The sequence below is a fragment of the Heterodontus francisci genome, chromosome 7 (genome assembly GCF_036365525.1).
Source record: "Heterodontus francisci isolate sHetFra1 chromosome 7, sHetFra1.hap1, whole genome shotgun sequence".
Lineage (NCBI taxonomy): Eukaryota > Metazoa > Chordata > Chondrichthyes > Heterodontiformes > Heterodontidae > Heterodontus > Heterodontus francisci.
This window is the reverse complement of record NC_090377.1, coordinates 59152261-59165739: the sequence shown is the minus strand read 5'-3', so window position 1 is coordinate 59165739 and position 13479 is coordinate 59152261. Positions and strand designations below refer to the sequence as shown.

Sequence of the window (13479 nt, the reverse complement as noted above, 5' to 3'; positions counted from 1 at the left end):
GAATATAAATTGCATATCTGGACAAAAAGTATTAAAAACTCATCGTCCAGACATGTTGGTGAATTTTTCTGAAAAGTGATGATCCATGATTGATTTAAACTTCTGAACTGCATACCCAGCTGCTGTTGCTTATGACGAACTGCTAAGTTGAGCTGATAACCATCACTATGAGTGACTGATAGACTAGACAGCTAAAACTACCAGGTGCAAAAGAGGCAGAAAAACAGGATGCCTAAGCAAGATATGTCCTAGGGATTAGAGAAAGCTGAAAAGTGTACTGGCAGAGAGGCACAGCAGAGCAGGAGAAAGAATGATTGGAACTATAAGGTCAGATGGTAAAGAAACAGCAGTATAAGGAAGGGTCAATTTCTAATGAAAGTTGTGGAGGGACAAATCATGGAATGAGTTCCATAGCCTGAGCAAATGCTGGTTGAAGCCTAACTCTTGCCTTGCTGTCGAAAGAGGGCAGACGGTAGAAGAGAAGTGAACGTGCTACTCCACCCAATGTCCTTATGGGTAATTTATAATCTGGTTGGTATTGTAAGACGCTACCTAAACACTGTAATATGTTGATCTCTGCTGTGTAACAATAAAAGACAACTGCTACAACTTTTGGCTGCAGGTCCAAACCTCTTGCACAAAATTAATCTTATATTTCCAGCACCCAATTCCTGCATACTGCTAGCCAGTAGTCTTCCAATAAGATTCATTAATATCTAAATATTGTGCAGCTTTTGAAATGGATAAATTTTCTTCATTAGCAAGCAGGAGACAATAGGAATTATTTTATTAGCCAAGGTGAAATTGTTTCTTTTTCATTACAAGTTTCTGCTTTATTCTAGGTACAGATAAAAACTAGAAGGATAAAAAATTACTTATTAGCTAGTGCAATAATTATCCTTTTATCAGTAAAAAGTAAAACGAATAAATAAATGGTTTGGGTTGTACCAATTTCTTTGAAACACTACAATCAGCAATCTCACAGAGCTTTGCTCAGAAGCAATCACATTTCCTGCATTTTTTTCATCAACGAAGTAATTAGTTCCAACAATTCACATCGACAGCAGTTTAATAAAGGTCATCAAAACTCACCAGGGACACCAGGCAGGGTCTTAATAAACTTGCCATTAAAATGTCCTATGACTGCTTCACACTTCTCTGTTGATTCCATCCTAGTAAAGGGAGAAAAAGAATTGATCATTGGGGAGGGCATGTATGATTGTAAAATTAACTGAAAATGCATTCACAATTATCTTTTAGTTTTAAAAAGCTAGGAAGTGGATTTTTAAATTTTTTTTTATTTCCTTAGTTGTAGCTACACTTCATAGCTTACCTACCAAATAATGTATTATTTTCCTAAGGTGCAGTGTGTCTGGTCAAAAGCTTTTCTCTGATTGTGTGACAGTGCAGGTTAGGTTCTTAGTGGGCTCTTTCCTTATCCTCAGATGATTTACATTATTAACTGTTCTACATTGCTGGGAAATGCTGGAAGTTAACTACTGAGTGGTTGAATTTGAATGACAGTTGCTGCTGAGATTCTATTGCAAAGCTTTAACATTTTTCATAATCAAAATTATTTTAAAATATATTCAATTATATTCAAACACAAGGAAAAGATGAAAATGTGTGACACTTTGATGATTAATGCTGTTTAGCATTTCATCAAATGTCTTTGTTTTAGTTTTCTTTAATATTTTGCTCATTCTGTTGATTAAAACTAATGGGCATACTTCTATAATTTTAATTTAATGGCTTTCATTTAAGAAGTTTACTTACAAAGAAATAATTTTTAAAAATACACTCACTTCAAAGATATTTCATTTTTGAAATGATAATGTAGCTTTTTTGTAAAGCAGAACTGAAAACTGCCAGTGAACGTTTGTTATCCTTGGCAATGTACTTATGATGCTAATCTCCACTTTTTTTTATCCTGGACTCTTGTCAATCAGAGTAAGGAATTGGGAGCAAATACACCACTTGACACCAAAAATGCACCAACTGTACTGATCCAAATTCTTAAGCACTGTTCAAAAAAAGTCCATCAATTCCATTAAGCTATATTTAATTTTTGATGTAACAATTTATATACCAACAGTTTTATAATTCCCTAATTCTATTCTTTGGCCATGAGATATTCTAAAACGGATGTTTTCCAAATACAGAAATGTTGGAAACAATATTTGGCGCACACTGAAAAAAAATATATAAATAAATTTGATTACTTGGACTTTTAGAGTATTTGTTTGGATGTACAGCATGGAAGTTTGCAGCTCACAATTCAATTTTTCATCCAAAACACCAGAAAATCAAATATATTTGTAATTTGAATGTATCTAACTATACCATAAGAATGGATAAATTATCTTCCCTGCTACTGGCTGATTTCAGGTACGATATTGACCACAGCATTAGAGTCCCTCTCAAACATGTTAACAATGCTAGATGCTGGACATGCCAGCACATTGCAAGCTTGCAGCATTTTGAAGATGTCTTGCTCAAGATTTTTCAAACATCTTCCTTAATGGTGTGTTACCTCCCTGGTGCCAGGGTAAAGGACGTAACAGAGAGGGTGCAGAATATTCTGCAGGGGGAAGGGTGTGAGCCATATGTTGTGGTACATGTTAGTACCAATGACAGAGACGGCAGGTATTGAGGTCCTATGGTCAGATATTCAGGTCCTATGGTCAGATATTCAGGAGCTGGGGAGGAAGTTAAAGAGTAGGACCTCAAAGGTAGTAATTTCTGGATTACTCCCATTGCCATGCGCTAGTCAGAGTAGAAGGAGGAAGACAGGGAGGATCAATGCTTGAAGGCTTGAAGCATGGTGCTGGAGGGAGGGCTTCAGATTCTTGGGGCATTGGGACCAGCTCTGGGGCAGAAGGCAGCTATTTAAAAGAGACAGGTTGCATATGAACCTGACTGTGACCAATGTCCTGGTAAGGATGTTCACTAGTGTGGTTGGGGAGGGTTTAAACTGAATTGGCAGAGGGTTGGGCACCAGCATATAGAAGTAGAAAAGAAGAATAAGGTGCATAATGTGAGTGCTGGACAGTAAAGGGAATAGTTCCATATTAGATAGAAGTGGACTGAGGACTATGAGGAATGTAAAGACAGAGTACAATGCACGTATGTAAATGCACAAAGTGTGGTGAATAAGGTTGGTGAGCTACAAGCACAAATAGCAATATGGGAATATGGTGTAGTGGCAATAACGGAAACGTGGCTTTAAAATGGTGAGGACGGAGTGCTTAATATACAAGGGTATAAAGTGTTCAGAAAAGATAAAGGTAAAAAGGGAGATGGGGTAGCAGTAGGGAAGACATTGTAGTGTTGGAAAGAGGTGATGTCCTTGACGAGGCAAGGCCAGAATCCATTTGGTTTGAGCTGAGAAGCAAAGAGAGTATGATCACACTACTGGGAGTTATTCTACGGGTCTCCAAATGGTGAAAGAGAGAGGGATCAAGGAGCAAACCTGCAGTGAAATCACAGAGATGTGCAAGAACTATAGAGTGGAGATATTGGGGGACTTCAATTACCCAAATATTGATTGGAATAATGTTAGAAGTGTGGGTGGCGGGAGGAGGAATTTCTGAAATGTGTTCAGGAGAACTTCCTTGATCAGTATGTTCTCGGTCCAACTAGAAAGGCGGCATTGTTGGATGTGGTGCTGGGAAATGAGGTGGATCAAGTGGTCCATGTGTCTGTGGGGGAGCACTTGGGTAAGAGTGATCATCATATCATAACGTTTGGACTAGTAATGCAGAAAAGCAAGTAACAATATGAGATTGAACGTCTAGGTTGGAAAAGGATTAATTTCAATGCGATGAGAAGGGATCTAGCCAGGATAAAATGGAAATAAAACTGTAATGGAACAATGGGTCATCTTTAAGCAAGAGATTCTTCAAGGAGAAAAGGTAGGGGAACTGTAAACAGGGCTCCCTGAATGACGAGGGAGATAGGGATTATGATGAAACCAGAAAAAAGAGGATGTATGATGCATGTCAGACAAATTCTTCAAGTGAAAACCAGGCCAAATACAATAAATTGAGGTGGGGGAGGTAAAAGAGAAAAGAAGACTGGCAAAGAGAGAATATGAGAACAGTATGGCAGTTAACACAAAAGGGAACCCAAAAATCTTCTACTGGAATGTAAATAGTAAGTGGGTAGGAAGGGGTGGAGTGAGGCCTATTAAGGACAAAGAGGGTCATATATGCATAGAGGCGCAGGGCAAGGCTAGAATACTTAATGAGTACTTTGAATCAGTGTTTACTAAGGCAGAATCTGAAAAAATATCAGTAGAATCGGAGAGAGTACAGGCAACCGATAGGGTAAAAATTGAGTGCGCGAAGGTACTGGAAGGCAGGGGGCTATGCTTAGAGTAGATAAGTCACCTAGCCTGGATGTCTTACACCCAGGTTGATAAAGGAATTGGGTTGGCAATAGCGGAAGGGTTTGCCATAATCTTAATCTTCACTGGATATGGGGTAGGTGCCAGAAGATTGGAGTGTGGCAAATGTGACGCCCTTATTCAAAAAAGGGTATAAGGACAGTCCATGCATCTACAGGCCAGTTAGTTGAACATCAGTGGTGGTAAGGTTTTAGAAATAATGAGGAAAAAAAATCAGCAGGCATTTGGAGAGGTTTGAGTTAATTAAGGAAAGCCAGATCATGCTTGACTAAACTAATTAATTTTTTTGATGAAGTAACAGAGAAGGTTGATGAAGGGAATGTGGTGGAAGTTGTCTGTATGGATTTTAAGAAAGCATTTGATAAAGTACATAAAAGGCTGATTAACAAAATTGAGGCTCATGGAATAGGAGGGTCAGTGTCCAATTGGATAAAAAATTGGCTGAGGGACAGAAAACAGCGAGTCTTGGTAAGTGGTTGTTTTTCAGGCTGGAGGATGGTAGACAGTGGTGAGGGTCAGTACTGGACCACTGCAACTTTTGCTGGCTTGGATCTTGGAATACAGAGTAGAATTTCAAAATTTGCTGATGATACCAAACTTGGAGGAGTGGCAAACAGTGAGGATGATATGAATTACCTGCAACAGGTCACAGATAGGCTTGCAGAACAGGCAGACAAGTGACAGATAGAATTTAATACAAACATGTGTGAAGTGATACTTTTTGGCTGAAGGGATAACGTGAGGCAATATAGACTTAATGGCACAGTTCTAAAGAGTGTGCAGGAACAGAGGGTCCTGGGGTGCCTATGCATCGATCTGTGGGAACCAGGAGCAAGTATTAGAGAGGAATACCAAGGTGTACAGAATACTGGGAGAGATTGATAGCAGAAGAGTAGGGAATAGTAAGTTATTAGGTGGGGTCAGAGTAAGGGAGAAAGTAATAAAATCTGATTCAGGGTTAATGTGCATGTATGTGAATGCACGTAGTGCGGTTAATAAGATTGGTGAGATACAGGCGCAGATTGCCATGTGGAAATATGATGTTGTGGCTATAACACAGACTTGGCTTGAAGAAGGGCAGGACTGGGTGTTAAATATTCCTGGATACAAGGTGTTCAGGAAAGATGGGAAATGGAAAAAAGAGGTAAGGGGTGGCGGTATTGATTAAGGAGAGCATTGCAGCGCTGGAGAAAAAAGGATGTCCCAGAGGGGTCGAGGACAGAATCAATTTGGCTAGAGCTAAGGAACAAAAATGATGCAGTTACATTGCTTGGTGTTGTCTAGAGGATCCAGCTAGTGGGAAGGACATGGAGGAACAAATTTGCAAGGAAATTACAGAGAGGTGCAAAAATTATAGGGTAGTTATAATGGGGGACTTTAATTATCCAAACATAGACTGGGATAATAGTTGTGTAAAGGGCAGTGAGGGGCAAGAGTTCCTAACGTGTGTTCAGGAAAATTTTCTATAATAGTACGTCACTAGTCCAATGAGAAAGGAAGCACTGCTCGACCTGGTTCTTGGGAATGAGGTGGGCCAAGTGGATCAAGTATCAGTAGGAGAGCATTTAGGGGATAGTGATCATGGTATCAGCAGGTTTAGGCTGACAATGGAAAAGGACAAGAAGAAATTCAGAGTAAGAATAATTAACTGGGGGAAAGCCAACTTCAATGGGGTAAGAATGGAGCTGGGGCAAATAAATTGGCGTCAAAGGTTGGCAAGAAAACTGGTAGCTGAACAATGGGCTACCTTCAAAGGAGAGACAGTTCAGCACAGTCAAGGTATGTTCCCTCAAAGGGGAAAAGTAAGAGAGAGCATAGCTGAGGTATTAAATGAATACTTTGCATTTACCAAGGAAGAAGATGCAGCCCAGACAATGTTGAAAGTGAAGGTAAGTCAGACACTAGAGGGGTTTAAAATTGATAAAGAGGAAGTATTAGATAGGCTGTCTGCACTTAAAGTGGATAAAGCATCAAGGCCGGATGAGATGCATCAAAGGATACTGAGGGAAGTGAGGGCGGAAATCACAGAAGCACTGGCCATAATTTTTCAGTCTTCCTTAGACTCAGGAGTGGTGCCAGAGGACTGGAGAATTGCAAACATTACACTCTTGTTCAAAAAAGTGTGTAAAGATAAGCCCAACAACTACAGGCCAGTCAGTTTAACTTCGGTGGTGGGAAAACTTCTAGAAAAAATAATTCAGGACAAAAATCAATAGTCACATAGAGAAATGCGAGTTAATTAAGGAAAGCCAGCATGGATTTCTTATGGGAAAATCATGTTTAACTAACTTGCTGGAGTTTTTGGAGGAGGTAACAAGAGAGGGTTGATGAGGGCAATGCTGTTGACGTGGTGTACATGTACTTTCAAAAGGTGTTTGATACAGTGCCGAACAGGCCTATGAGCAAACTTGTAGCTCATGGAACAAAAGGGACGGTAGCAACATGGATACGGAATTGGCTGAGTGACAGGAAACAAAGAGTAGTGGTTAATGGATGTTTTTCGGGCTGGAGGAAGGTTTGTAGTGGAGTTCCCTAGGGATCACTGTTGGGACCCTTGCTTTTCCTGATATATATTAATGACATTGACCTTGGTGTACATGGCACAATTTCAAAGTTTGCATTGCGAACTGTGAGGACGATAGTGTAGAACTTTAAAGGGACATAGATAAGTTATTGGAATGGGTGGACAGGTGGTAGATGAAGTTCAATGCTAAGAAATGTGAAGTGATTCATTTCGGTAGGAAGAACATGAAGAGACAATATAGAATAAAGGGCACAACTCTAAAGGGGGCACAGGAACAGAGGGACTTAGTTGTATATGTGCATAAGTTATTGAGGGTGGCAGGACAGGTTGAGAGAGCAGTTAATAAAGCATACAATATCCTGGGCTTTATTAATAGGGGCATAGAGTACAAGAGCAAGGAAGTTATGTTGAACTTGTGTAAGACACTAGTTCGTCCTCAGCTGGAGTACTGCATCCAATTCTGGGCGCCGCACTTGAGGAAAGACATGAGGGCATTGGAGAAAGTATAGAACAGATTCAGGAGAATGGTTCCAGGGATGTGGAACTTCACTTATGAAGATAGACTGGAGAAGTTCGGACTGTTTTCCTTGGAGAAGAGAAGGCTGAAAGGTAATTTGATCGAGGTATTCAAAATCATGAGGGGTCTGGACAGAGTAGGTAGAGAGAAACTGTTTCCACTCGTAAAAGGATCGAGAACGAGAGGGCACAGATTTAAAGTTAAAGTATTTGGTAACAGAAGCAAAAGTGACATGAGAAAAACCTTTTTCACGGAGCGAGTTGTTAAGGTCTGGAATGCACTGCCTGAGAGTGTAGTGGAGGCAGGTTCAATTGAAGCATTCAAATGGGAATTAGACTGTTATATGAAAAGGAAGAAGGTGCAGCGTTACCAGGAGAAGCTGGGGGAATGGCATTAAGTGAATTGCTCTTTCGCTGAGCCGTGCAGACATGATGGGCCGAATGGCCTCCTTCTGTGCTGTGACAATTGTGATTGTGAATTATTGACTTATTTCCTGAGGAAAAGTATTCTAGCTCTCCAAATGCACATCAATTATGTAGAATACCTATCTAATCCTAATAGCTAAGTTACACATTCAAGACCACTTGCGATTCTTGGCATGATACTTTCACTTGTCTCAGTATCTCTGGGTCCATCAAGTTCTACACAGCATTTGATTATCGCCATCCATTCGTATCCTTTTAAACATGCCATTTACCAAATATTTATCAAGCTCTATTTTTTAAAAAAAAAGATCAACATTGTATTAATTGCTTTATCTATGTGTCCAACAACTCACATTTTAATAGTGCCTTTAGCAGAGAACAGTGCACCAAAGCACTTTATGGAGGGGACAAACAGAATAAACTAATGGATGTATCCAGTACTTCATGAGGGAAGGAAGTCCATTCCAATTTTAAATCTTGGCTGAGGCTGGTTATATTTATATTACTATCTACTGGTTTAATTCTCAAAATGGAAGCTAAATAATGTGCTTGAATTTTTGTTCTACATGCTTTGGATTTTAAGGATGTGTGAAATAACTAACTTCCTTTCACTAACAAAAACAAACCCAGTAATAAATGTCTGTTCATAACGAAGTCCTGGAATCATCCTCATTGTTCTTCTTGGAATCTACTGCAGCGCACTTACTGTCCTTTTGGAGGTAATAGAACCATGGAAAAGTTACGGCACAGAAACAGACCATCCAGCCCATCGCGTGTGCGCGACTGAAAAAAAAAACTAGCCGCCAATTCTAATCCCATCTTCCAGAACCAGGTTCGTTGCCTTGCAGGTTACAGCACTTCAGATGCAGGTCCAGGTACCTTTTAAACGAGTTGAAGGTTTCTGCTTCCACCCCAGGTTGGACCTTTACCCATTGAAGTTTAGAAGTATGAGGTGATCTTATTGAAACATGGAAGATCCTGGAGGGACTTGATAGAAACATCCTCCCAGTATCCGCTCTATTTGTAGCAGAGACTATAACTAGGGGACACAGCTTAAGAATAAGAGGTCTCCCTTTTAAGATGGAGATGAGGAGAAATGCTTTCTGAGGGTTGTTGGTCTGTGGAATTCTCTTCCCCCGAAAGCAGTGGAGGCTGGGTCACTGAATTTATTCAAGGCTGTGTTAGATAGATCTTTGATAGACAAGGGAGTCAAGGGTTATGGGGGCAGGAAAGTGGAGTTGAGACCACAACCAGATCAGCCATTATCTCATCGAATGGCAGAGCAGGCTCGAAGGGCCGAATGGCCTACTCCTGCTCCCAAGTCCTCTGTTCCTATGTTGCTAGAGCTGGTAATCCAGCAATGCACGGCCGGGGGTTGGGCGGCGGTATAAACAGCATTTGGTCATGGTCAGCAGAAGTAACAGCATGGTATCAGACATGTCTAGTGTGCAGCCATTGTTGGAGGCAAAGGAGATTGGACGGTGGCAGGGGTTGGTCGGGAAGGGCAGAGGTGAAGCACAGCAACAGATGGACATGGATTCAGATCCACAGCCAAGGAGCACATCAGCCCCAGAATCATGGAGCCCCTCAAAGATAACACAGCTTGGTACTAAAAGTTCAAAATTATAGATAAATGTTCAAAAGCCCTCTCCTCTGAAACTATTTCACTATTTTTAATTGTGGGCCCTGCTGCTGGAGCCTGTAGCTGGGGGGGGGGGGGGGGGATCTCGGACACCCTGGACTCAGATTTCGGGAGTCGTGCCACTGAGGACGTGCCTGGTGGGTGGAGTGACGTCACTATGCCATTGCCGTGGCGTGATGACATCACTGTGCACAGACACAGACTATCTGCACAAACAAGGGCAGGCATTGGTGAAGGGGCCGACAGGATCATTCACATGATGTAATTGTGTGAAAACTGTACGTGCGCTGGCGGTGTGGTGTACTGTCATTGATTTGCCACCAAACGCCTTCTAATCTAATTGGGACATTCAATGGTAGTGTTTTTATCCAGCATTGTCTGTGGTGGGGAATGTTCCCTATCCACAGGACACCAGTGTGACCAGTGTTTGGAGCAGGTGCAGCATGAGTGATGGCGATGGAGGGACGCTTGTGAATCGCATCTGCAGCCGGTTAGCGGCGGCGGGGCGGAGGGAGTGATGGAGCAGGAGGGCAGGGAGGCTTCACCCAGTGTAGGCCGCAAACCCCGAGTGGGAGCATCGATGGAGACTAGGAGAAACAAGTGTTAACTTGGGAATTTAGTGCAGAGGGGGAAGGAGGTGTTGCTTTTTATACCTTTTTACAGTCTCCAGGAGCTGCTGAGTGTTCAGAGGCTTTAATTAGGGAGCAGGTGGGTGATTGGTTGGTGAGTTTAAGATTTTATCTCTCGAATAGAGGGTAGGAGTTTAAACCGATACTGAGACATGTATAGCTTAACTAGTTAAACTACTGACTTAACAACAAATAATCATTGAATGACATTTCTGAACTTGAAACCTAACTCGATAAATAAAACACAATAGAGATGTCAGGGCAGGTGATGTACTAGAGCTGTAGCATATGGGAGCTGGTGGATACCAGTGTGATCCACTGCAACCACATCTGCCCTGTCTGCAGCTCAAGGAACTTCGGCTGAGCTTCAGAGACTGCAATGCATCAGGGATGGGGAAAATCACCTGCACACTTTGTTCCAGGAGGCAGTCACACCCCTTAGGCTAGGTACTTCAGATTTGGTCCATGGTCAGGGACATGAGGGTGTGACTAGGAGTGAGGCAGGTATGTGGATCCAGAAAGTAGCAAAGGAGGAGCCTCAGTGCTTGGAATTGTTCAACAGGTTCAAGGTTCTTGCCGCTTGTGTGGACGAAAACAGGGACTGCAGGGAAGATCAACAAACTGACCACAGCACCATGGCGCAGGGGGCCATTCAGAAGTTGGGTGGGGGGGGGGTGTGGGGAGTTAAAAGGCATGTAGTAGTACGGGACAGTATAGTTAGGGGGATAGATACTGTTCTTTGCAGCTGACAGCATGAGTCCCAAAGGCTGTGTTGCCTGCTCGGTGCCAGGGTTAAGGACATCTCCTCAGGGCTAGAGAATAACTTGGAGTGGGAGGGGAAGGATCCAGTTGTCGTGGTCCATGTGGGTACCAATAACATAGGTAAGACTAAGAAAGAAGTTCTGTTTAGAGTATGAGCAGCTAGAGGCTAAATTAAAAAGCAGAACCACAAAGGTAATAATCTCTGGATTACTACCTGAGCCCACAAGCAAATTGGCATAGGATAAATAAGATCGGAGAGTTGAATGCGTGGCTCAAAGATTGGTGTGGGGAAAACTGGTACTGGGGAAAGGGGGAAATGGGTACTGGGGAAGAAGGAGATGTATTATTGGTATGCCTTCACCAGAACTGCGCTGAGACCAGTGTCCTGGCCAATCATATAACTAGGGCTGTAGAGAGGGTTTTAAACAAAATTTGGGGAAGGGAGTGTTCAGCTGAAGGAAAATTTAGAAAGTTTACAAAAAAGGATAACACAATAGTGCAGGGTAGCATTACGAAAGATGATAACCAGAGTGTGATAGGAAGGGACAGAGCATATAAGCATAAGAATGCACCAGCAAATAAGGCTAGAGTAGGGAAAAATGGTAAAAAAACAAAATTAAAGGCACTTTATGTGAATGCGTGCAGCATTTGCAACAAGATGGATGAATTGATAGCACAAATAGAAAAAAATGGGTATGATATGATAGCCATTTCAGAGATGTGGTTGCAAGGTGACCAAGGTTGGGAGATAAATAGTCAAGGGTATTTAACATTTCAGAAGGATAGGCAGAAAGGAAAAGGAGGTAATGTAGCTCTGTTAATAAAGGATGAGATCAGTACAGTAGTGAGAAATTACATGACTTGGAAGATCAAGATGTAGATTCAGTTTGGATGGAGATAAGAAATAGCAAAGGAAAGAGGTTACTGGTGGGAGTAGTTTATAGGCTCGGTAACAGTACAGTTTTGATCTCCTTATTTGAAAAAGGATTTTTTTTTTATTTATTTAGATACAGCACTGAAACAGGCCCTTTGGCCCATCGAGTCTGTGCCGACCAACAACCACCCATTTATACTAACCGTACAGTAATCCCATATTCCCTACCACCTACCTACATTAGGGGCAATTTACAATGGCCAATTTACCTATCAACCTGCAAGTCTTTGGCTGTGGGAGGAAACCGGAGCACCCGGTGAAAACCCACGCGGTCACAGGGAGAACTTGCAAACTCCGCACAGGCAGTACCCAGAATCAAACCCAGGTCCCTGGAGCTGTGAGGCTGCGCCACTGCGCCGCCCAATAGAATTGCATTAGAAGCAGTTCAGAGAAGGTTCGACTAATTCCAGGGATGCAGGCCTTATCTTATGAAGACAGGTTGAACAGGTTGGAGTGTGGAAGAATGAGAGGTGATGTTATTTAAACATATAAGATCCTGAGGGGACTTAATTGAGTGGATATCAGAGGGATATCTTGTGGGAGGAGATTAGAACTAGGGAACACAATTTAAGAATGAGGTCTCCCTTTTCAGATGGAGATGAGAAGGTTTTTTTCTCAAAGGGTCATTAGTCTGTGGAATTCTCTTCCCCAGAAGGCATTGGAGGCTGCGTAATTGAATTTATTTGAGGCTGAGTGAAATAGATTTTTGATAGACAAGGGAGTTAAGTTTATGGGGGCAGATAGGAAAGTGGAGTTGAGACCACAACCAGATCAGCCAGGATCTTATTGAATGGTGGAGCAGGCTCGAAGGGCCGAATGGCCTACTCCCAAGTCCTATGTTCTGTGCCATAAATGACTCAATGACCTCCCATCTCGCTCCATCTGTAAACTCTAACTTGTACCAAACTAATTTCTCATTCAATCCAATTGTCTATGCTGACCTACAATGATTTCCTGAGTCCCAAGACACAGGGGTCAATTTTAACCCTAGCCACCCTGTGGAAACTGAGGGCACGGGCAATTAAAAACAAGTTTGCTTACCTGTTCATAACTTGATCCTTTCCTGCTGTCTCTGAAATTAACCCAAAATTATTGCAGATGGATGAAACATCTACCAAAGCAGGTGGGAACCTCATGAATTTATACAAATTAGGATTTGATATCAATAGGACCCTAATAGCAGTTTATCTGGGTACTGAGTGGGGAAAGCGCAGCAGTAGCTGTCATGGGTTTCATTGTGTCACCTTGAGCAACACAATGGTGAGTGGATTCTAGTTCGTTGAAGATCTCTAGAAGGTTTATTAACAGCTAAAATAGTATATAAAGTACAAACTATTTACAGAATCTTTGTCTAGGGTGTTACAGTTGCAGAGTGACTATGGCTTCTAGTCACACCTACATCCTGGTACTTGGCTCATTTGCATACTGAGTTCTTAAAGGGACATCACTCTCAAGGTGACCAGACAACAGTAGCCGGTAGGAAGGATGAAGAAGCTCTCAGCTGAGTCGAAAGATTACACTTGTGAGATGAGGAGCTGCAGAGTGTTCCGCTGGACCACAAGTGTAAAGTTGCAGCCTTCCGAGCTCCCGACTGCTCGACAACCCTTCCCTCCTACAAGACTTTCCTGAAACCCACTT

General features: G+C 42.0%; 1 protein-coding gene across 7 annotated transcripts in view; it reads right to left on the bottom strand.

Annotated features, from left to right (window-relative positions):
- LOC137372007 (RNA-binding motif, single-stranded-interacting protein 1-like) overlaps positions 1 to 13479 on the bottom strand; it is a 511784-nt gene that overhangs the window by 43539 nt on the left and 454766 nt on the right. For all 7 annotated transcript variants that reach the window (XM_068035256.1, XM_068035255.1, XM_068035254.1 and 4 more), the window contains one exon: positions 1093 to 1172. In XM_068035256.1, the coding sequence (XP_067891357.1) occupies positions 1093 to 1172 (80 nt within the window). The remainder of the gene's footprint in view (positions 1 to 1092; positions 1173 to 13479) is intronic.